The 21817-nt window shown below is 49.1% G+C and overlaps 6 protein-coding genes across 6 annotated transcripts; 4 read left to right on the top strand and 2 right to left on the bottom strand.

Annotated features, from left to right (window-relative positions):
* Positions 1-2312: 2312 nt before the first annotated feature.
* Positions 2313-3006, bottom strand: EI90DRAFT_3065194 (uncharacterized protein; the record flags this gene model as incomplete). Its single annotated transcript, XM_039060857.1, has 1 exon — positions 2313-3006. A coding segment is annotated over exon 1 (329 nt), but the record flags the coding sequence as incomplete, so codon positions are not given.
* Positions 3007-6157: 3151 nt separating this feature from the next.
* Positions 6158-6740, top strand: EI90DRAFT_3126203 (uncharacterized protein; the record flags this gene model as incomplete). Its single annotated transcript, XM_039063898.1, has 6 exons — positions 6158-6235; positions 6290-6331; positions 6405-6440; positions 6491-6522; positions 6575-6619; positions 6689-6740. The coding sequence occupies 6 exons, from the start codon at positions 6158-6160 to the stop codon at positions 6738-6740; spliced, it is 285 nt and encodes a 94-aa protein (XP_038914236.1).
* Positions 6741-13718: 6978 nt separating this feature from the next.
* On the top strand, positions 13719-14853 carry EI90DRAFT_3290586 (uncharacterized protein). Its single transcript, XM_039067228.1, has 4 exons — positions 13719-14145; positions 14225-14403; positions 14470-14571; positions 14740-14853. Exons 1-3 carry the CDS (start codon positions 13957-13959, stop codon positions 14492-14494), a joined length of 393 nt encoding a protein of 130 aa, XP_038914235.1. The 5' UTR covers positions 13719-13956; the 3' UTR covers positions 14495-14571; positions 14740-14853.
* EI90DRAFT_1574060 (uncharacterized protein) lies at positions 14465-15152 on the bottom strand. Its single transcript, XM_039051919.1, has one exon. The coding sequence runs from the start codon at positions 14923-14925 to the stop codon at positions 14578-14580; it is 348 nt and encodes a 115-aa protein (XP_038914234.1). The 5' UTR covers positions 14926-15152; the 3' UTR covers positions 14465-14577.
* A 105-nt stretch (positions 15153-15257) lies between these two features.
* On the top strand, positions 15258-18049 carry EI90DRAFT_3065167 (uncharacterized protein). The gene is made up of 15 exons (XM_039060856.1): positions 15258-15525; positions 15718-15747; positions 15802-15837; positions 15899-16000; positions 16062-16169; positions 16233-16286; positions 16342-16374; positions 17125-17163; positions 17217-17255; positions 17315-17365; positions 17415-17558; positions 17615-17641; positions 17715-17738; positions 17795-17824; positions 17878-18049. Exons 1-15 carry the CDS (start codon positions 15445-15447, stop codon positions 17980-17982), a joined length of 903 nt encoding a protein of 300 aa, XP_038914233.1. The 5' UTR covers positions 15258-15444; the 3' UTR covers positions 17983-18049.
* Positions 18050-20361: 2312 nt separating this feature from the next.
* On the top strand, positions 20362-21320 carry EI90DRAFT_3065164 (uncharacterized protein). The gene is made up of 7 exons (XM_039060855.1): positions 20362-20413; positions 20469-20525; positions 20585-20626; positions 20691-20729; positions 20785-20816; positions 20871-20921; positions 20990-21320. The coding sequence occupies exons 1-7, from the start codon at positions 20387-20389 to the stop codon at positions 21036-21038; spliced, it is 297 nt and encodes a 98-aa protein (XP_038914232.1). The 5' UTR covers positions 20362-20386; the 3' UTR covers positions 21039-21320.
* Positions 21321-21817: the final 497 nt, after the last annotated feature.

The following is a 21817-nucleotide window of genomic DNA, read 5'->3' as shown; positions in this document are numbered from 1 at the left end:
AATTATTCTCATTCTTAGTTTCCAGCGCGGGGGGTCTCCAGTGCCGAGGGTTCTTGGGTTCATTGTGGTTAACTCCCAGGTGTGAATATTGACTTGGGCTGTGCCGAAGAACTATCAGGAACCAGAATGTGGAGTGGGCGCGCGCGCGCTATACATACAGGCACTGCTTTTATCAACTGGATTGAATTATGCCCTTAATGGGCGAGCTGAGCATTTGAGCCTTAATGCGTTCCCGTTATTCCTTTTATTTGGTGGATCCCCAAAGACTCAGATCCACTCTTCTGCAGAGTAAGCACACGCATTAATGGGTGGTCTGGTGAGCAGACGTTCTGTATGTCGTATTTTCTCTCCGGAAGTGAATGAATCTAAAACGTCATGAACAGAGGAACGTAGTGGATGTCGAGCTAGATGTACGTTCGTTCGTCGCCAAAGGAAGCAAGTTCTGACAGCACCAAGGTATTCGCACCAGGCGGAGGAATAGCTCTGGAAAGGCACAACAATCCCAGAGTTCCTCCCCAATATGGCGTTCCGAATCCCCCACCATCGAGAAACCATCCTCAGAAGCCATCGAAACATTATGCCCAGTCCCAGGTTTGTCTGACAAAATTATGTATCGATGGGACTTTGTCCAACTTCCCCCTCCACTATTCTAGTCGCACCAGCATAGGGATGCATCAAGAATCCGACGTTAGATTCCCTATGATCACCCCATACCTAGTACGTCGTTTCGAATCCTGTATTGTCAGTCCGATTCACGCAAAGGCGCTATATGGCCGGCATTCCTCGGCCGAACCAGATCACGATATCCTTTAACACCTACCCGAAACCCATCCCTGTCACTCCGTCTGATCCTATTTTGACCCTGGCCATCTCCATTCCGCATATAATTTCTTGGTGTGTGCTTTACTGAAACGGCCAAACTTTATGTTAGATGTTGATGCTTGATGCGTCATTCGGTGGTCCCCGCACCACTAATTTACAGCATTACGAAAATGCGATACCGAAGTTTAAGACATCAGACAAGAATCCTAGGTAGAATAACACATTACCTTTTGTGAGGCTGGATCCTCAATACGACAATGCGGGCGTTCACAATAGATTTCTAGTAATTAATGCAGAATCTGTATAATATCCCACCTTTAATTGTTCTGCGATCGCCATCTTGTAAATAGCGTCTGGAGTAATCAGTAGGCAGATAACCGTGAAGTCCTGGAGAGTCGGTCTGCCGTGCAACTGGTCATCACGATCTAGTGAAGAATAAATCATATGTTGGATGGACAACAGCGAAAGCGAACTTGGCTCAATCCCATACAAAATTGCCCTTCATGGGCAAGGGTTCCACCGCAAAAGCCGAACGTGTGTCATGTACCAGCAGACGACTAACGGGATAGGTGTGCCGGTAGGTTGTCACGATTACTTCTAACTAATGCCATCACCATCGAGAAGGTTCGAGACGTCATAGCCTAGCCGGCTATCCAGAAGGCTACGTAGGGTACGCCGATTGTATAGGGACAAGGCACACAGAGCAATGGAGGTATCCCCAGCGTTCTCACTAGGGGCGCACGGCGGCCAAAACGTATATAACCAACGAAACCGAAGTCGTAATGTACTCGCAATCCCAGGCGAATACGATTAGCTTCGCTACGACGTGCAGAGGCTTGAAAAATCATCCTCATTGGTCCGTCCAAGTTGAAATCAATATAGAGGAGAGGCAAAAAATAAGAAATGAGCACGCACTAGAACGCCAGTAACGAGCTTAAGGAAGGAACATGCCAGAAATTGGGTTGCGCAAGTCCTAATGATCAAATAGAGCCGAGCGCCACTTGCGTAAATGTGGACAATTTGGCAGAGTAGGATGAATGTCTGGGGGGGTGACGATGAGCTTCTGGACAAGATTTGACTATGGAGGATGAAAAGGCATCTGCGGGAAGTGCTCCGTTGTCGCCCTCCCATTGCAACCTTCCTCCCCCTAACCTCCAGCCTTAAAATGTACGCCGATCGCCAAATCCAGTAACGGACCGATCGATTGTGAGGGAAGCAGCGACGCACTTAGGGACTTTGCAGCATGGTTTGTAAGTGAGGGAAAGCAGATGGTCCAAATTTCACACATTCCACGATGTCACTGCGATTCTACCAGGTGTACTATGGACGGATCGATGGAATCAATTTAAAGTACAGAGCTGTGCCTGATGGCATACTCTGCACTAGAATGCCAAAGTGGGCGATAGACTAGAGAGGCTGGTCACTGCTAGCGATAGACACAGAATGTCATAATGGTAGGACCAGAATCATGTGATCCCACCTTTGGTGCTGGGACAATCCTTGCAGCTACAATACTCAGACGGAACTACCCACACAGGGACGTATGTGCATATGGATTGAGTGCTGCGGATGAGGCTGGGGCGGGGACGGGCAGCAGCGCAGCCCTACAATAGATCCGAGTTGCTGTTGCCACAAGAATTAACATTTTATGCGACAAGCCAATTCGAGTTCTTGCCGGCCTCGTGTCTCTATCTCCGCTTCTCGTAACTGGGCTTACACGTCTACTCGCATCATCTTTGGCACTCACAAGCACAACGCGATAACAGGATGATGCGCTACCGTCACAGCCGTTGAGGGGAGGTAGGCCCACGCCAAGGTGGGGTTGAGGTGAATGAATTTGTACCAGGTGGTGGTGGCGTTCCTCGGGTATGGGTATTACACACTGCTTCCAATCCATGAGGTGTCGTGGTGATGCCACTGTTGAATCATGCATGTCCACGTCTTCACTGGCAATCCTGATGGGCGCAAAAATTGCAATGTTTCCTTTGTTCCTGTCAATCGTGCCAATGAATGCTGTTCGGGAACGTACTTATCTCCACCCACTGGCAACGCGAATTCGAGGGTCGCCGCTTGGGAGGATATGCCACTTGTGCGTCAGGGATCCTAACAGAGATCGTTGTTCTACAGAATCGTGTGAGCAGAACTACTTCAAGACAATACACTGGAAATCAACTCTTATCGGTGGGGTCCGGACCCCAAATCGTCAGGGAATCTAGGATGTTACCGTCCCAAATATATCGATGGTGGGCCAAAACTTTTGGTAGGCATTCGACTTTTGGTTCAGTCTAACTCCGAGTTGAAACGTGTTGATTGCGGGCAAGAGTGCGCTCCCTCCAGTCCATGCTGCTAGCTCCTCTAGCTCTGCCCTTTAGCCCTATGGTGGTTCGCTGGGGCTTCTAATAAGCCACCATACTAGATATGGTAATCCAGGACCAGCATCGCGTATATGATCTTCTTCCTGCACCCCCACAACCACCTCCAGGCAGCTTGAAGTGCGCTTGCCTGTAGGTGTTACTAATAGCAGTGGACTGTTCAATTCACTGGGGGATCCATGAATCAGCCCAAGGCGAGCCTCCCGAGCCACACTTAAGTTGACCCGTGATGAGACAGCCCGTTTCAGAACAGCAAAATACGTTCTAGAGACGACCCTAGTTCATTTCCGCGCAGATTAACTTGTATGATTCTGTTACGAAATGACGGGACTTGTTACCCGCCGCGGGTCTATCCTGTCGAACTCCCAGTATGATAATCCAGCTTCTTTCGTTTATGTCTGCTTAGACTGAGCCACACACACGCGGCCGAAACAAAATGTGTCGGGTCAGCGTGAACATCTTTCTACGAAACAGTGTTTCGCTTACGAATCTCTTCCACGCAACAGGATAATATCATTGCTTCCGTACCTAACGGTCACCGCATTACTCAATCTCCACTCGAGTCTGCACTTCCAGTCAGCTCGTGATCTTCTCCTTAGTTCTCGGGCACTAGGATCAGCAAGGAATATTTCAACCCGAGGTTGCTCTGAGGCCCGGAAAGTCGTACTGATGCCTAAAGCACTCCTGTCCAGGAAATGCAGAGTTCCAACGCGATGAACCCAACCCAGGTTTGCCACACAAACCCACGTTTAGAATACCGACCATTCGCGCGTCATTAATATAACGCCGTCAATGGGGCCAATCCGTTAGCGTGCTCAGGGGACACGAGGCACAGGGAGTGAACAGCCTCTGCTTGAGTGCTCCTTGGTAGCCCATTCCATGAACCTTATAGCAGCAGCACCGACGGAGGTAAGAGCCCAATGTCCAAATGCCACACTTCCAGAAAGATAAGACTCAACACCACAGCCGATTTGTAGTCCACAATCTTGTGGTTTTTGGGCGGTCCGTCGGACTTAGGCTAAGCAGACTCATCCTCACGCTACTCTTGAAATACGGTGCTCTATGCGTCCCCAAAACCAGCGTAGTCATCACCTTGCTTCAGCGTCCAGAACAAAGGATACGAGAGCTGCGCCTCGCACTTCCGCATGACCCTTCCACGATGATAGCCCTCGACGGCTGAATTTACCGTCACCACATCGTAAACCATCGGATCCCAGCGCCGCTCCGAACGCGATTACAAGTCCAGAAATTACCCGTGTTTCCCATAGTTTCAACCGCCAACAGTCACCAGCTCGAAGCCCTGGTGAAGGCGCCGAGCCAGAAAGAAAACATCCTTCAGACAATGTCTGCAAGTCTAACCATCCCTGAGCGGCTTATGGCTTACACCTTCGCTCTTCCTCTGGCGGACTGTTTCACGGAACCGGATGCCGGTAAACCCCGCATTCTACCCAGAGCAAAACTGAAGCGACTTCAGTTTCCCCTAGCTTTGCGTTTCCGCATCATTCCCAACACGATGCCAAAGTGCGGTCCAGATGGTCTTTTCCGTGATGTGTCACCAGCTGATTTTGCTGCAGTCTCGCAGTACTCCCATTCGCGTACTGATATCTGCCAGACTGTGTAATCGCCAAACATACCTACATATGCACTCACCTTAAACAAATGTACAGGGTACACGTTATTCCAGTTTAAGCGAGGGTGGACACTCCCCCCCCAGATCAAGGGAACGCGGGGCAAATGTTTCATTATGCACAGCCAGACCGACATGGTGCGCTTTTCCTTGACGATGTAGATACGGCACCACCCCGGTATTAAGTTCAGGAGTCTGCTAAGTAGACGGAAAACTGCCTGAAGGCCAACTGCTACTGTTTCGATGAAAATTTGATCTGGCAATCAAAATGTCGGATCGCGCAATGAGAAACTAACACTGCCCAGCGTGCACACGTGGTAATGTGCCGTGACAATGACGGGAGGCGTTCAGGGTGTAAAATTCAAATTTGCATAATGTCACTGGGCGACCGCGCACACGCACACGGCGTGCTACAAGCACATTTGGAATGTTCCGCGTTATTGCCCTCTCGGCTTTCGTGGCGAAATTGGCCCGGCTTGCGGGGTTTTCACACTTAATCGATCATCATCAATAGATGAAGCCTCATTATAAACAACTGAGGAATAAGCAGCCCCATTGCCGCCTGCATCGGTAGAGCTTATCAACCTGCACTTCCCTGACATCAGCGGCTTCTGCGGTTTATTCCTGGTGCTACGAGTAACGCCAGTTTCTCGAATTCATCAGGAACAAATCAACTTCTGCGAGGGCGACCTAATCTACCTCGGCCCCGGAGCAGCTTGATCTGTCGTACTCAAGCCTGGCGTTTGAATTCCATGGCGGTGCAGCAGATGTGCAGCAGCAGCTCTTCTGTATGCTGTAAATCTGTGACAGAAAAACGATTTGATGTTACCAGAGCCAAGCAGGCTCACCACGCGATTCAATGCTAGACCATGCCTAGCACAGGTGTAACAATGGAAACGTGCAGCCTGGGGCCACGGGGGATGGTGGTTCTGTTAGGTGAAGATACCAAGGCTACGGCCGCGCCGGCCAATAGCGGGCCTTTATCTAGGTCACAACACAACAACAATTGCACAATATATCCTTGCCGAGAACAGACCATTCCAAGCTGAGTGTCCAGTCTACGAGTGAAATTTACGACATCCAAGACTCTCGAATATGGGATTGCGCGCGCGCACACCATAACAGTAAACTAATTTGAAAGAAACCTGTTTCGTCGGAGAAGTCCACGTTTTCTCCTCGTGTCCAAATGGAATTCCCATATTACCTGCGCCCCCACCAGCCCACAATGTCCTCAAGCCCTCACTGGTTGCAGGCTACGCATAATGGGGCTCTGTGCAAGTAAACGTGATGTGCGTCGTTCATCCTCGAAGTTGGGCGGCGGGCGCTGATTTCCGAAATGTCTACACAACATTTAAAGAAATACGAGCCCGGTGGAGGTTATGAGCCCAAACCGAGAGCAAACGGAGCCCCCGTGGTATGTACTTGGCTGCTTGTGTCAAGCAATATGTCCGGCTGACCCGCTCGCAAGCAAACTATCGAATTAACAAGCGTTAAGGGTCCAAACTTGAAGGTTTGCTAATATTTTGCTGTGAAGTCGATACAGAGTCATCGGCTTATATAATATACCACTCGTTCACAAAAAGCCTGGACCCGTTAACTCTTCTGCTCCTAGTAGCAAGGTACCTATCCAAGCAGGCCTTAAATTCCTAACTGAGTGAATGTTTTCTAGGTCGCATTTCCTCAGCCTGTTGCCAGACAGCAGTGCGTCTTCATACACATTTCGGTGGCCCATTTCACTCATTTGATTCATCAGACACGAGCGAGGCCGGTATCAGACCCTTTCTGCCCCTCCTCATCGGTGCGTTGATTTCGGGCTCGAATTTCGTGAACCTCACTCACTGATTCACGCTGACGTCCATTCGCACAGCCCGGATCTCGATGGTCTGCCTGCGAGAGGGCGATACAAGACGATGATGTGATCACTGCATGATGCAACCGCACACTTTATCGTCCCGTCCCTCGTTTAATAACTGGTGGGCGCCGCCTGTGGCTACAAGTGCCCGCTGCCCTTCCATTCTTTTCAATTTACTCCTTTTTTTGTTCATCCCCTCAGCCCCAATACTACTCACGAACAACTGGTGTATGTCTCAGTTGTTGGACGACTGCTTTTATCCGTGGGAAGGAACGTGATGACTGCCAACGATCGCCGTATGACCACCAAACCCCTCAGTATAATACATCGAGAATCGCATAGGCCCAAGTTGACACCCTCTGTATTACCGAAGGCAGCGCAGTAGTCAGAGGGATCAGAATGGCAATTGCTCAACTGAACATACTCATTATTTACCGCAGCGATCCATAGTATCGCAGTGTAGATGTATCAGATAATAAGGCAACTAGTATGCAGAACACTCACTGATGTTGTGCTCGGATGGCATGTTAGACAGCGCTAGCATCGTCTGCATGTGGGGGATTTGGATGTGAAAAAGATGTATAACACATAATTGTACTCCCAGTAACTCTTGCCTAATTGGGTTCAACACACTTTTTTTCTCGCTAATACGCCCAGCGGGGGTCCTTCAATTGCAGAGCGATTGAACAACACAGACCTAATATGTAGGCCCCCCAAATCATTCCATGTTTACTGAATCTGAATCCCAGCGCAACAAGCAACTTCAGCCGTCGCAGCATACGTTGCCACTTGTCCGCCTCTCCTTTTATTCTTCCTCGCTGGTCTCTTCGTCCTCTGTATAAATGACTGCGCGCATGAATTAAGTTCTCTTTTCCATCTTATGTAAAGCCATTTCCCCCCGCGGGTGGCAGGCATTTGTCGTATTAGGTGGCGCCCACCAGTTGATACTTTACTACAGTGCTGCAACACAGCTCGTCGGGTGTGAGCAATGATGTCATATTCTTCACCCTATATTGCGATCTGGCACTCTTGCGCGCAGCCTGGAGTTAGTAAATATCCAGAATGAACAAGCAAGCAAACCAACGGCGAGCGCGATTACCCGCTGCCCCGCTGATTATTAGGAGAAAGGTCAACCTCCCACATACCTTGCGCACGGACGTACTATCTACATGATTGCCCGTCGTTCCCTTCTTGGTAATTCTTTTCCAGCCGCATATCACAGAAGGCTTAAAAACCATAACTTTTTCGTCTTTATCCCTCTCCCTCAGTTCGCTTGCTAAGAACTGAGGTGAGATATCCTGTCTTCGTTGTCTTGGACAATGACTAAAAATATTGTATATATCCTAGCGCTTACACCGTGCTAGCCAGATAAAAATCAACTGAGTTCGCTTGCTAAGAACTGGGCGCTTACACCACTGGTGATAGACTGCTACCTGCCGCGCGATGAGACCCCTCATATGTTTTTGAACAGGTTCTATAGCTTGCCTTCCCTTCCTTGTCATCGCTACGCACTCACGTACCCAATATTTCTACTGGTAGTTTTCTCTAGTATTTACTACTTGATATGCCATTCATTTTGCATACCCTAATTTGCAGTTGGTCCAGCCCGCGTCCCACTGGGCGTTCGATTTCATTTGGCCAGTTCCCGCCAGCCACCCAATAATAGTTCCATTAGCAATTAATCGCGGGTCGATATTGATTTGATCACAGGGTCAACCCGTCAAAATTAACATAAACCACTTCTCCGCCCTTCCCACCCACTGAAACTCTCCTTCCTGTTTGGATTACCTCTGAGATAGGCTCGAAATCATCTGGGAGCCAACAAAGGTATGCCAGTCCATCTTCCAGCGGAGTGCATAGACAGTTTCGATTGAGCTTGATGGGTAAGGTTGGATCCGGTTGATCTGTCATCGCGAAAGCTTCATCTGGGCGTGGCGTCGGGAGTTCCGACCATGTGCCGGTGTTCAGATCAATCGTAAAAGGTTCTTCAGCATCGTCTGAGACTTTCCATCCGCGCAGTCGAAGGACCAAACCGTCATTGGAGTAAGACACATGGTAGGGAGCCTGAAAACTCCACTGGGCAGATTGGACATCCTTGGCGACTTTAGCCAAATCGACTCGTTTTATACATTGTCCGGAATTGATGTCCCAAACTCGAATGGATAAATCCCTCGATGCCGAAACAAGTTTGACACCGTCAGGGGAGAAGCATGCGCACGTAACTGAATCAGAATGTCCGCGTAATAGAATGGGGGATGCGCTGGATCGTTTGAATCTGTTAACTGAATGATCTTGTCTTTGTCCACAGACACCATGAAACGAGCATTCGATGCAATTGCACATGGAACGCCCTTGCTCTCTTGTTCTTCGGTCGTTTCTGCATCCCAAATCAGGATCGAACGATCACGCGAACCCGAAGCCACCCTGGAGCTGTTCGGAGAAAATGCCACCGTATATACTCTATCGGTATGACTAACAAGGGTACGGGCATAAGCCCACCCTGTCCCATTAGCGCGCCAGAGGGAAATGGTCGAATCTGCTGAAGCCGACGCAATCCATTTGCCGTCCGCCGAGCAGGATACGGAGTATACCGCGTCCGAGTGATTTTCAAGCACGAGTGGGTCGCGATCCTCCCCGAATATGTTCAGGATGCGTACCATGCCGTCTTTGCATGCCAGGACCACCCTTTCGTTGTCAGGATGGAAGACAAGACAAAACATTTGGTTGAACACATCTATCCGACCGACTTGTTCCCCAGATGCAGCGTCCCAGACTCGGACGGTCTCGTCATATGATGCAGATGCCAAGCGTGTTCCGTCTAGTGAATATATCACAGAAACCACAACATCGGTGTGACCTTCGAGGGTGTGAATATTCGACCCTTCTACGGCAGACCAAATACGAACGGTCGTGTCTCCTGATGCCGACGCGAGGCGAGTCCCGTATGAAGTGAATGCAATGGAGTTTACGCGTTTGGAATGACCGGAAAGGCGCTTGGGTTTCCCAGAACCATCGGCATTGCAAATATAGATTGCGCCATTCTCGCATGCACACCCAAGTTGCGAACCATCGGGAGAAAATGTGATATAAACGCAGTCGGAAAGCAAATCCACCTTCGAGAACTTGGTTCCAGTGTTCGCATTCCACACCCAGATGCATTTTCCTCTGAAAGCCGATGCCACGTAGGTACCATCTAATGAGTAGGCCAAGGAACAAACTGGGTGCGGATGGCCTTGAAGTTTTAGAGGCACACGGCTCCAAGATTCTTGGGTATTCCCAAGCGCTGTGATCACAACAGCGTTGTACAGAGAAGTAGAAGGAAATGATGAAGGGTTTAAATCGGTGGATAGTGGGGTGGAAAAGACGAAGAATGGGCATTGGACGAGCGCCTGTTTCGAACGAAGAACGAAGCGGTACATTTTGAGAACATACAACCGCAGGCCCCCAATTCATCATGCCCTCGCTGTGTGACACGCTCATTGTAAGCAATCAATAACAAGGGAGAAAGTGGCACGTACCATCCATTGCTCCAGCTGGTGCAGACCGCGGCATGCAGCGTCTATTTCGTCCATAACCCCCATTGCTACGATCCAGTACAAAAGCCATTGGTATACGACTTGTTCAAGTGCCCCGGCTACTCCTGGATCTGCAGGACCGACTCGACAAACAAGTGAGATCCAGCTCTTACAAGCGAACGTCGCTTTCGGTGGTATTGCGCTGTCGAACAGTGACTGAAAGTCCGGGACGTCTTTCTTCAGGCGGTGCCAGTGTTTCCCAAAAAGTTCTAGGAGAGACTTGCAATGCGAAAGGTGCTGGAGAGTCCAGAGAGCCAGATCTAGGTCAATTGACCTTGAAGATGTGTGTCCCTTCCATTGCAGTTTAAGCGAAGTAGCGCTCATATCCCCCTCCAAACGCACAGCTTCTTTTTCAAACTAGTCCGACTGTGAGAGGCGACACCACAATCTCGCTATTCGATACCCACCGCCCCCGAAAAAAGGTTTGAAACCACTGCGTCTAGATTGTCCATCTGGTTTTGATCCAGAATAGATTCAGATACCCGGGCGTCGCCACCAACAGACGACACCCATGAATTTAACCAAGAGCGAGCTCCCTATCTTCCTCGATCAGAGTTTGAATTTTCAGCCATGAGGGTGAAATAGTGACCTTGAGAAACCACTTCGGAATCTCCTTGCTCCAGGAACGTTACTTAGTTTGTGGAGATGTTCGTAAAGAGCCATCTTGCATTCGAATAGTAGTTGTACCAGGGATGATTGGCGTCCATGTCGCCGTCGTGCTTCATCGAGACCGGAACAAAGGAGTTTTTTCTGAAACCACAGCGTGAGAGAGGGAAAAGAGAGAATGAAGTATACGAACGTCTTGGGCTCCGACAATCTGCGCCAATCGGGAAATAGCCTTGATGAGGAGTTTATCGTGTGTCATGGCAGCCATGGATTCCACTTCGGCCACCAGGGTTGGCACCGGAGTAGGAAGGACCTTATAAACTCTCTCTTTTATTGCCCTGCGGCGGCCACCAGCCAACGAAGGGTTGTTTAGTTGTCCTTCCTGACTAAAATTGCCACCCAGAAATTGAACAGAAATTTCTTGAATAATCGACGCAAAGAACCAACAGTTCTCCCTTGAGAGTGCGTATACTATGGATTCATCGCGAATGACGTCGAGAGCCCTCACAAGGCGTTTGAGGGGGATGGGCGAGCTAAATTCGATGACAGCCTCTCTCCGGACTTTCTTGCCGAGTAGATTCTGAAGAGCCATAGTCATCTTTACCTTACAGATGAGTCCGAAGACCGTCAATGTAAGGCCCGAGTTCAATCCCAAGCAATAAGCCAAAAACCTACCAGATCATTTGCTGCGAGGTATGATGAAGACGATATCTTGAGGAGATTTCCTGACCTTGGGCGACGGTCCAAACGGATCCAGAGCTTTATGTCTCTCTTCATTACTTCAAGTAATAGGAAACGATGCGCGACTCGTCCTGTCGTCCCATATCGAAGCAGGCGAGTGACAGTCGCCGATTCAGCCTCCTCGCTGTGGTGTGCCTCGGTGCAAAAGACACCAAGGGTATATTCCGTGTCTCCTTTGTGAGGGATATTTTTTAATATGTCTTCAGTCGGACGTCGCACAGAGGGCGGGCCGGAGTGGTCGTTTTGGTCGTCCGAACTCAAGAGACTGTCTGCAAACGATGGCACTCGTCTAAGAGGATGGTCCTGTGCACCTGATCTCAATGCGAAGGCAATATCTCTGCAAACCAAATCAATCATCTTACCGGGAATAGGCGTCCGGCGATAAGGGCATTTGAGATTGTGAGTGACGAGGAGATCTGAACAGATGCGCGCCGGAAATCTTGCTCATGTATCAACCGGGAGGAATATCTTTGCAAGCGTCAGCACCCAGCACATATACCATTGGCCATAACGTGTAACTGCTCACTACGACAGATGCCCAAACAATTCGATCGATCAACTAATAGTGGGTGACCGCGTTAGGACCACAATTGCACAAAGAGTAGAGGGCGAAAGTTATGCGCGTGAACTACTTTAGCAGTTTAAGCCATATATTTGACACGCACGCTCCAGCATGCCATTCCCAGGATGTGCACAAACAGAGAGAAGGATGGTTAAGGAAAATTGGGCTGCGACGCGCTGAACAATGCGCGCGCATAATTCAATTCTTCCGGTTCCATTTCTGGAAATCGGGTCTTGCATTCGAGTGACAATATTATGATTGTCAATAGACGAACTCATTCTCGAACATCAATGTTCAGATTGGGCCCGATGGGGCGCTGCCACTCGGTTATTCCATTCATCGTGTCTCAGCTGCACATACTCTGAGGCGTCCATTGAAACATGCTGAGGTTACATCATCAATACTGGCGGATCCGCAGGGTTGCTGTGGCGGACCTCGTTTTTTTTTCAGTATATCGGCCGCTGCCGGTGAGAAAAATGTGTTTTCCGCGATGATTTCTCTCGAGAAAAGTAGTCGCTGCCTCGTTGTAGTTTTTGGGGTCCGCCATACGCCATTTCCTGATCCGCTTCCACATCGTGGTTACCTCGTGGCCGCCAGTGAATCCAAAGTTACCAATCCACTCATCGTCCCAGCACAAGGGGCAGGAGATGAAGAATCCCTATCCATGTAGCTGTATGAGGCTAACTTGTCCTTTCCACTTTAGAATACCTCCTTATCGGTTGTTTCATTCGAAACTATTGTTTTCAACCATGCGTCCGCTCAATCAACGCTCATAATGTTGCCGGTAATGAGTTTCTGATCTCCGCATTCTATCTACATGCCGTGGCATATGCACCGATTTAGGTCTGGCAAACCTCGATGTTTATTCACGTTCCCATCCCCGATCATCGTAGAACGTGCGATGAGATTAGTCACCACCGCGAACGACTAAGCGAGAAATCCATATTGTGATAATACTGTCAAGGAGTTGTGAAAGCATATCCGAGGTGCCATGTTGGGCAACAGGGAGCTGGGGTTTATCAAGTGGATCGTCAAGGGCGTCCAAATCATCGAAGTTGGTGTGTAGTTGCCCTTCCCCAGGGACGTCCCATCTATGTCTCGTGATTCAAACGACTTTAGGACGAACATAGGTCATCTAGTCATTATGCCCTTCCGACAGAACTAGCAGATGAATATACACACCAAACACCAAGGCGACATGAAGTTTCTTCCAAGGCCCTGGTAAGCGCATCTTGGACCGATAAAGTGGCACAATAGTGGGTTGCGCCCACATCAGCATATCAGCCCTACGACAAAGGTGCTCATTTATGCCGTCCGGAGAAAGTGCAAAGGCGCTCACCAACAACCAGTTCCCACAGCCTCTGGGAGTTGCCGGAGGCTACCAACCAATCCCAGATCTTCGTGTGGTTGTTGGTCGTGTAAGTGTTGAGTGAAACTGAGAAACCGGCTCTAATTTGCAACGAAAAACCATCCTGGTCCTGATTCCCAACAAAGACATACGTCATGATGAACTTTCATACTTTGCATCCTCGGGAATCCCCTTTGAATTTCCTCAGTTGTTGTTGCTGCCGGGCATGTATGGCCCTTACATAAGGATGCCGAGATGTTATCGATCTTGAGTACCATTATTTCATAAAGGACCTCGAGGAGTCCTTGATTTCTGGAGACACCGACATCGACACAATACCTAACGTGTGCGAGAACCCGGCTACGGGCATTGTTTCGAAACCATTGACCCTCTGGTCAAGGTCCCTCCCCCTTCTGCACAGTTACCAACATCGTTCACTTCCCGCATTGGGATGACTCCCGACTCCCAGCTATCACTAATCAAAGAACTGGTCATCAGGAAAGAAGTTGGTTTTCGGCCCGAGTTCCTACTTTTGCGGCCAGCGAAACCTGTAGGAGAATTTTGGATGCGTTTGGAGAGAACAGGGCCTGTAAGCGCTCTCAGCAACCCGAAATCTAGTGAATGGGAGGCAAACGACGTAGTGAGCGTCTCTGTGGAGCATCGTCTCGGCTGCTGCTGAGCCTAATACCGCCCATGTGTGCGAAATGCGACTCTGTTAGGTAGCACAAACAGTGTCGAGAAAACGAGGATCATTTTCAGACCCCGCCATTGCTAAAGGATTGTGCTGTGCCCTCGATGCACTTAGGGAGGAATCAAAAGTGTACCTGATACTGAGAGTGTCAGGCCCTCAAAAGGAAGCGGGAGTTATGGAACGGATTATCGAGGACGTTATAATGATGTGCGGGGGACAGCACCCAATTCTTGCAAACCCCTTGTTATCATTAGCTAACTAAACACATTGTAGCAAACTGTGTGCGTCAATGTGCTGATCGCGACTGCTGGAAAGGGGACCCATGTGCCGCTGCTACTGATACCCGCGAAGGACTGGTATATGGGCCACAAAAAGGTTCGTCTATTGGGAACCAGCCAAGGGTGCCTCCTGAGCTTGCACCGGGAGCGTAAGCATGACGGCTAGATATGTACAGCCAGTAACGAGACCAACTGCCTCACGAACAACCGAAACTAGGCCTGAATTAATGGGAGAACTGAGTGTCATATTCACAAACATAAATAGAGCACAGAGCTGGATAAGTACCCTAAGCGAGATGCAGCCCGTGATCCAGTAGGGGGCGAGGCAGGCAGACCAGATGCGCTGAGAGAGAGAGAAGTGGATAATGGGCAGAGTTGAGGGCACTGTAGCATTGCTGAGTCGGAGCTGACAGCTCTCATCACTGTTCAGAGCATATCGATTCCGAGGCATTCGATTCCATGGTACCCGGCACTGTAGTGCATCAGCGATCCTGCAGACAATGTCTGAGCCGGCAGCCACGACCGGGAAGCCGGCAGTGTTCGAGGCGCCAGGGGCCTCGGGAACAAATAGTACTTGCACGAGGCTTCCCCATTCCTCACCATGAACCGTAATTGTTGAAGCACCAGCTCAGCAGGCAGCTCGGTTGGGATGGCGGTAGACTTTAGAAAGATGTAAAACACATGTAAATACAGATATGCGGAATCAACTACACAATAACGTTAATGGCATGGGCGTGACAATATTGACTGTTGGAGTGACATATGAGAATGCATGTATGCGCACGTATTGAACGCTGTGGATGCGTAGGCGCGCGCTACCTATATACTGTGTCCTGCGTACTCGCATAAGAATCCACATGTTATGCATCACGAGGAAAATGCCTATTTGGGAGCTCGACGAAGCTCTACTAACTGAGCTTACGCGTCCGCTTTCGCTCGCACCACCTTTGACGCCAACAGAAGTAAGACGATGGGCTGTTTCAAAAGTCGCCCAGTGGTGGACCCCCCAATCAAGGTAGATGAATTTGAGCCCGGGGGTGGAATCGCCAAGGTAAGGGGGTTACATTCTGGTTCCAGGTCCGTCACGCACCATGGCGATGTCCCTGTTGATTCGATCTTGCACTTAATAGAGAAAGGTAGGCTATATTTGTAGTGTACATATGCTTCGTGAGCTGACACAGACGCAAGGTCTGTTCCTGCCGCCAATCGTTCGCGCCAGTCGTCTCAATGAATAGTTTTCCAGACTGCCGAGAATGTTCTCCAATATCCCCCAGTTCGTTATGATAATTATATTGTATTCTGTCCCTCACTCCTGTTTGCTTTTCAGAGCCAGCCTACTACTAGCGCGAAATCAAGAACCATTGTTTGAGTCGACATGCTGTCCTTGCGGCGTGGATCCTAAAACTGAAATTGTTGCTTCGCAGAATCCGAAGCAACACGCTGGACATCACCGTGGGGCCTCGGGCCCCGGGCCCCCAGGAAATTTAGAACATCCCAACTATACCAATGACGTACGAGAACCTGCAGTAAGGACCCAGTCCGTCCTGATCTATAGTAAGCTCTAAATTGAAATGTGTGGTGCATTAGCAATATGCGAAAGCCACGTACAGCAGTCAACGCGCGCCTGGCCCGGTTCAAGCTGGTTTTTCCACTGCTTCTCGGCGGGCTTCTGATAAGCCGCCACCCCAAACTATGGTGAGCCACAACTGGCACCACATATTACCGCAATGCTTCACACATACTATTTCTTTCCTGCAGTCCACTGCCTCTCCCAGCAACAATCATGTCGAGGGATTCCCATTGAACTACAATGTGATTCGCACTCAGCTTCTCTGAAGCTCTCATGCTCATATTGTTGTCATCGTAGCGAGCGGCTCTACCTACTACTGAGAGTTCCAAGGCGAGCTCTTCTGGCACCCCTTAGGCCATTCGGTCGGGTTGACCCGTGTTGAATAGCCCTTTTCAGATCATCAAAATGCGTCTAAGAAAGAGGAAATGGGAACAGTGTGTTTCACTTATATCCACTTGAGTTCAGTTCTCTCATTAAACTACAGGACTCGCACTCGCCTTCCAGTTTATTAGTATCGAAGTCTCCAGTACGTTGGTTGCAGCTACTTTAGGCCATATCTGGTGATTTGGATGGAACTAGATCAAACGCATGGACGAAGCACAGACACACCAGGTCGGCGTGAACATTCGTTTATCCTGCGATGTTTCGCTCACCACTGCCTTCCGTGTGACAGGATGAGACTGTCTCGGTATCTAACGGTCATCGTACCACCCGATCTCAGGTTGTGTCTGGCTTTCCATTCGTTCGTAATTTTTCATTAATTTTTTTGACACTGGTTTCAGCAACCTCCCTCAAAGGGTGTTTCAAACAGGGGTACCCCGAGACCTCGAGGGTTGTATGTAATGTTGGGAAACTGGCCACAGGCGGCTTGTACTGAAGCAATTCTGTGCAGGAGAGACAGAGTTCCAAAAAGTCGACCCCAAACCAGGTTCGTCATACAGACCCGCGTGTTTATATACGATATCGACCGTATCATTACAACACTACCAATAGGGTCAATCCGCCAACGTGCCCACAGAAAATGAGGTACAGACAAATCCTTACTTAAGCATTACTCTGACACTCCCCCCGACTCAATAGCCCCAATCCATGTACCCTATAGCGCCGGCACCAGTAGAGGTGAACATGCAATGACTGTATCAAGGTGTCCGCTGACGCAGCGCCCAAAACAGGTACACTCTCGTAAAGACAAGATCCAAGCACCAACGCTAGTTCGTAGCCCAAAATTTTGCTATTTCTCGGATCGTCGGACCCTTACTATGACTGTCAGATCCAAGCCGAAGGGGACCCTCTATACGCTGTTCCCAAACCACAGAGCTCGGTGTGTTTCCTAGCCCCATCATACCGTTCCAACTGAATCGGAGGTACAGGAGATCACTTCCCGTACCCCTGCTCGGCCTATCAGCGATGACAGCGGTCAACGGCAGAACCTGCCGCCGCCACAGCGCAAATCGTTACATCCCACTCGAGCTCCCAGCAAGGGTGCTGAGCCAGAAAGGGAAAATAGCTCAGATGTTCGTGTTTGCAACTGTACCTCGCATGAGTGACTTACGGCTTCATTCTTCTCCAGCCGATAACCCTACGGGATCAGTCGCTAGTAAGCACTTGCATTTCCCCCTCACACACAGAAGGAAACTGAACTGATTACCCGGCTCATCGGCCACTCTCAGCAGCAAGCCAGAGGCGAAACTCGGGTAAAGCTTGTTCAATATCTTTTAGCGTCTGTCCTTACCATGATGGTTCCATTTAGCGTCCGCACCACCCTAAACACGAAACCAATGTACGTTCTGCATTTTCCTCTTCGTGATTTGTCACGGGCTGATCTTTCCACAGTCTCGTGGAGCCGCTGCGCGCAGAGAGTCACGATTGAATGATGAACCTGAGCAATATCAACATCATCCTGATCCGCAGCCGAGATTTTCGACGAGTTATAGTTAAGATCCGGTTGCCTCGGATGGCTACTACCAACTTTCGTTCTCTGTACAATTATCATGTCCTTATGTCAACAATCACTATGCAAATAGTAACTGAACACTCGATGCCCAATGCAACAACAATAAATTTGACCACTCCCATGCAATCACAAAATTACCAAAATTTGAGAATACGACATTGTACGTTGAGAAATCTTAAGTGTAAGTAATCTGCGCAGTGCATGGTGGCGACCCCCACCACTTTTTATATAAGAATCAGCGTCCCGGTACACTTCCTACGGTAACCAACATGTCGGATACCCACGATGGACCTCCGTTCCTATGAACAATGCAAGTGTGCGCATTGTGTGCGAGTTCTGGGTGCGCGGTAGGCATGCTGGAGCCTGAGTGTAGATAGTTTTGCTTCCGATACCAGCCCAGTGGCGGAAGTGCTAGAACTGGGGCCTAGGTGTAACGATGAGCTCTTTGAGAAATAAAAGCCAACACTTCATAACTGGGATGCACGGGTACGTACTTGAAGTCGAGTCGATTTGTCAACTGACGTTGTAGAACCTTGAGTGAAATATTATATGAATGCATGGACCATTCTCGTTTAGTACAGCGCCTTTTCCTTTTCTTGGCATCTTTCAGTTCGCCGTCATGATGTTGTTGGAGAATACAACAAACGGTTCTGTCATCCGACTGTCAAATGCATGATTATTGACATTATTGTTTTCTGAGCTGAGGGAGCCAACCCTCAAACCCCCATTCTCTCTGTTATACGGCGTAGTCGCCGCTGGCGTGTTCGCTTTGTTGAAATCTTGGTTTTCTTGTACGCTGTGGCCAACTCACAATGTGATGTTGAGCTAGCGGCGCTTTATTTCCTTTCTTGGTATTCCTGCTACCAAAGTCAGTGCGCCATTGAGGCGACTGCTTATAAAAGCAGTGAACAAGTTTTCACTTTCGTCTCCCTCAGTTCAACAACGATTGACTGAGGTGAGACTACGCTTTTACCACATGTTGTGTTGTCACTCATGTATCTTCATATGCCCTAGCGTAAAACGCTAGGTAATTAGTTCAAATCTATTAGTTCAACAACGATTGACTGAGCGTAAAACGCTAGCGTAAATCGCTAACATTCTAATACGCTTATAAAGAGAGCAAATTTTCCACTCGCTCTCCCTCAGATCTCTTGTACGAGTCTGAGTGTACCCCTTTTACATGTTAAAAGATGTTTGTACACCATTTGGAGCACTGGGGTGATATGATAAGTAGGAATTTTTGCTTTTTTCCCCTTCCTCCTCGCCCCTCACGTATAGGGAGCCTAGAGATCATATCCTGTTTAATTGTAGAATAGATATCGATATCTGTACGGATATATTCACTTTACCACTGCTATGTTGAGGGATAACTTGCCTATAATATCCTCAGAACATCCAGTGTAGACCATCGCATTTGGTGACGCTGCTATTTCTTGCCTGGGGATTTGTCCAAACGTTTTCAGTATGTGCACCAATAGCACCGATACATACATGTACGCTTTATTTCATGTCTTGGCTGAACATGAGGAGAAACGCGTGTGGGATTCATTCGAAAGCGGCATGCGCACTTGGTGGTCAATCGTGGAAACTATCTAGTTCAGTGCAGAATGGACGGAGTGTGTCTTCCAGATATTTAGCCTGCAGACTCGGAATGCACGTACCTGCGAAAGCGGAACTGAAGAATTTAATTGCAAAATTGCACTTTAAACTTTCAGGAACCCTGGATTCATCCCTGGTCAATTGCTAATGTGACCCAAGGAATAGACTAGGCAGGATCCCAGCCTCTACTGAGGTAGAGGAATAGACTGCACAGTCCGACTGATGTCAAACGATTAATTGTGCCCAGACACAGGACGCCTGCAGTAATCAAATCCATGAATCATCTAAGCTTGATTTTGATTGGTGACATGTTGTCACCCGCGCGGGCCCGACTTACCCAAGTCGTGCGATCGGATCACAGGGCGAAAACTATCTAGGCTTAGCCTGTGCGTGGCGAAGCACCACGTTCCATCACTCACACGCATTTGCTCACTATTTGATTACTGAGGGTATTGCTAGTTCCGTCTCACTTTCATAATAGCGCTGCCTGATTGAGGTAGCCAATTTTCCATGAAAGCGGATTGCAATTTGCCGATCATGGAAGCAAGTGCTGGAATATATTGCACTGCTAATTTGGTTCCCGAGTTGTAAAACCTTTGCACGTGTTATCCTCGTGGTTTCCTAATTGCTGAAGCACTAGGTCTTTTTACTTACCATATTTGTCCTGAACGGAATCAACGCTCGGCCGAATACGTGAACGTCTCACAATATATTGTCAGGGAACAACACGATGTTCCACCTGCATGCCCCGCAACTTCCGAAATCTTCGTTGGTTGTCGGCTGCCCATAATGGGTCTTTGTGCGAGTAAACGTGATGTGCGTCTTTCACAGCTCGACGATACCGCTGTGAGCGTTGATTTTCGGTGTGAAGAAATATGAACCAGGTGGAGGATACGAGCCCAGGCCAAAACAAAATGGACATCCAGTAGTATGTTATTTCCCCCCTCTATCAGACCAGCTACGTGGAGGACTGATACGTTTGCAAAGCAAACCATTGAACTAACGAGCGTCAGAGGGCCAAACTTGAATGTTCGTTACCGTCTGCCCCCTGCAGGGTCGCCAACTGATACCACTTTTTCACTGCTACCCAAAGCATCAACCCATCAACCCTTCCCTCCCCAGCAGCAGCAAGGTACGCGTCCAAGCACATCTATCTCAAATTTTTGGCGGACTGGAACATTCCCTAGGTTGCATTTCCTCAGCCCGTTACCAGACAACCGTACGCCCCTGGACAACGCCATTGGTGGGACCTCTCGCTCACTTTATTTATCAGGTACGAACGAGGCCGGTTCCAGAGTCTCGCTGCCCCTCCCATCATCAATCGGTGCGTTAATTTTCAAGTTTGGGTTCTATCAATGTGACCTGCTGATTCGTCTGAACGTCTATTTGCAGGCCGGATGCCACCATACCTCCGAGAGGGAGGTACAAAACGATGGTGTAATTCTCGCATAGCAGAAGCGCAACATCTACCCATTACCCTTTGCATTCATCAGTCAGCCTATGTATGATATTTAATCGACAGTTACATGGGGGAAGATTCATTTCGAAAGATTTGAATCATCACACTAATTGTGACACGTCCACCCCATCGAAATTCACATAAACCACTTCCCCGCCCTTGCCACCCACTGAAACCCTCCTCCCCGTTTGCATAACCTCCGAAATAGGCTCGAAATCATCTGGTAGCCAGCAAAGATACGCTAGGCCATTTTCCAATAATGTGCATAGACAATTGTTTCTAAGCACGATGGGTAAGGTTGGATCTGGCTGATAGGTCCGTGTGAAAGCCTCGTCGGAGCGTGGCACCGAGAGCCCGGTCCATGTGGCAGTACTCAGGTCAATGGTGAAGGGCTCTTCAGAATCGTCTGAGACTTGCCATCCGCGCACTCGAAGGGCCAAGCCGTCTTGAGAATAGGACACGTGGTAAGGCGCCAAGAAGCTCGACTGGCTGAATGAAACACCCGCGACAACTTCAGCCAAACCCACTCGTTTTTTGCATTGTCCCGAAGCAATGTCCCATATCAGAACGGATTGATCCCGCGACGCTGAAACAAGTTTAGTGCCATCAGGGGAGAAGCACGCGCACGTTATTGAGTCCGCATGTCCGCTCAATAGAACAGGAGATGCATCAGGGTCGCTTGAATCGGCTAACTGGAGGATGTTGCCCTCGTCCACAGACACTACAAACCGATCATTCGAGGTGATTACAAATGAGACGCC

The sequence above is a fragment of the Cantharellus anzutake genome (assembly GCF_015039405.1).
Source record: "Cantharellus anzutake strain C23 chromosome Unknown EI90scaffold_36, whole genome shotgun sequence".
Lineage (NCBI taxonomy): Eukaryota > Fungi > Basidiomycota > Agaricomycetes > Cantharellales > Hydnaceae > Cantharellus > Cantharellus anzutake.
The sequence above is the reverse complement of the archived record's forward strand: the minus strand, read 5'-3'. Positions and strand labels throughout refer to the sequence as shown.

Bases quoted from the DNA above. Each gene is read 5' to 3' on its own strand.
- EI90DRAFT_3290586 (XM_039067228.1), top strand. From the start codon at position 13,957: ATGACTCCCGACTCCCAGCTATCACTAATCAAAGAACTGGTCATCAGG. The intron at 14,146-14,224 runs GTGAGCGTCTCT...CGACTCTGTTAG, and splicing joins AATGGGAGGCAAACGACGTA to GTAGCACAAACAGTGTCGAG. The intron at 14,404-14,469 runs GTGCGGGGGACA...AACACATTGTAG, and splicing joins ATCGAGGACGTTATAATGAT to CAAACTGTGTGCGTCAATGT.
- EI90DRAFT_1574060 (XM_039051919.1), bottom strand. From the start codon at position 14,925: ATGCCTCGGAATCGATATGCTCTGAACAGTGATGAGAGCTGTCAGCTC.
- EI90DRAFT_3065167 (XM_039060856.1), top strand. From the start codon at position 15,445: ATGGGCTGTTTCAAAAGTCGCCCAGTGGTGGACCCCCCAATCAAGGTA. The intron at 15,526-15,717 runs GTAAGGGGGTTA...ATAGTTTTCCAG, and splicing joins CCGGGGGTGGAATCGCCAAG to ACTGCCGAGAATGTTCTCCA. The intron at 16,170-16,232 runs GTGAGCCACAAC...TCTTTCCTGCAG, and splicing joins AGCCGCCACCCCAAACTATG to TCCACTGCCTCTCCCAGCAA.
- EI90DRAFT_3065164 (XM_039060855.1), top strand. From the start codon at position 20,387: ATGGGTCTTTGTGCGAGTAAACGTGAT. The intron at 20,627-20,690 runs GTTCGTTACCGT...TGCTACCCAAAG, and splicing joins TCAGAGGGCCAAACTTGAAT to CATCAACCCATCAACCCTTC. The intron at 20,730-20,784 runs GTACGCGTCCAA...AACATTCCCTAG, and splicing joins CCCTCCCCAGCAGCAGCAAG to GTTGCATTTCCTCAGCCCGT.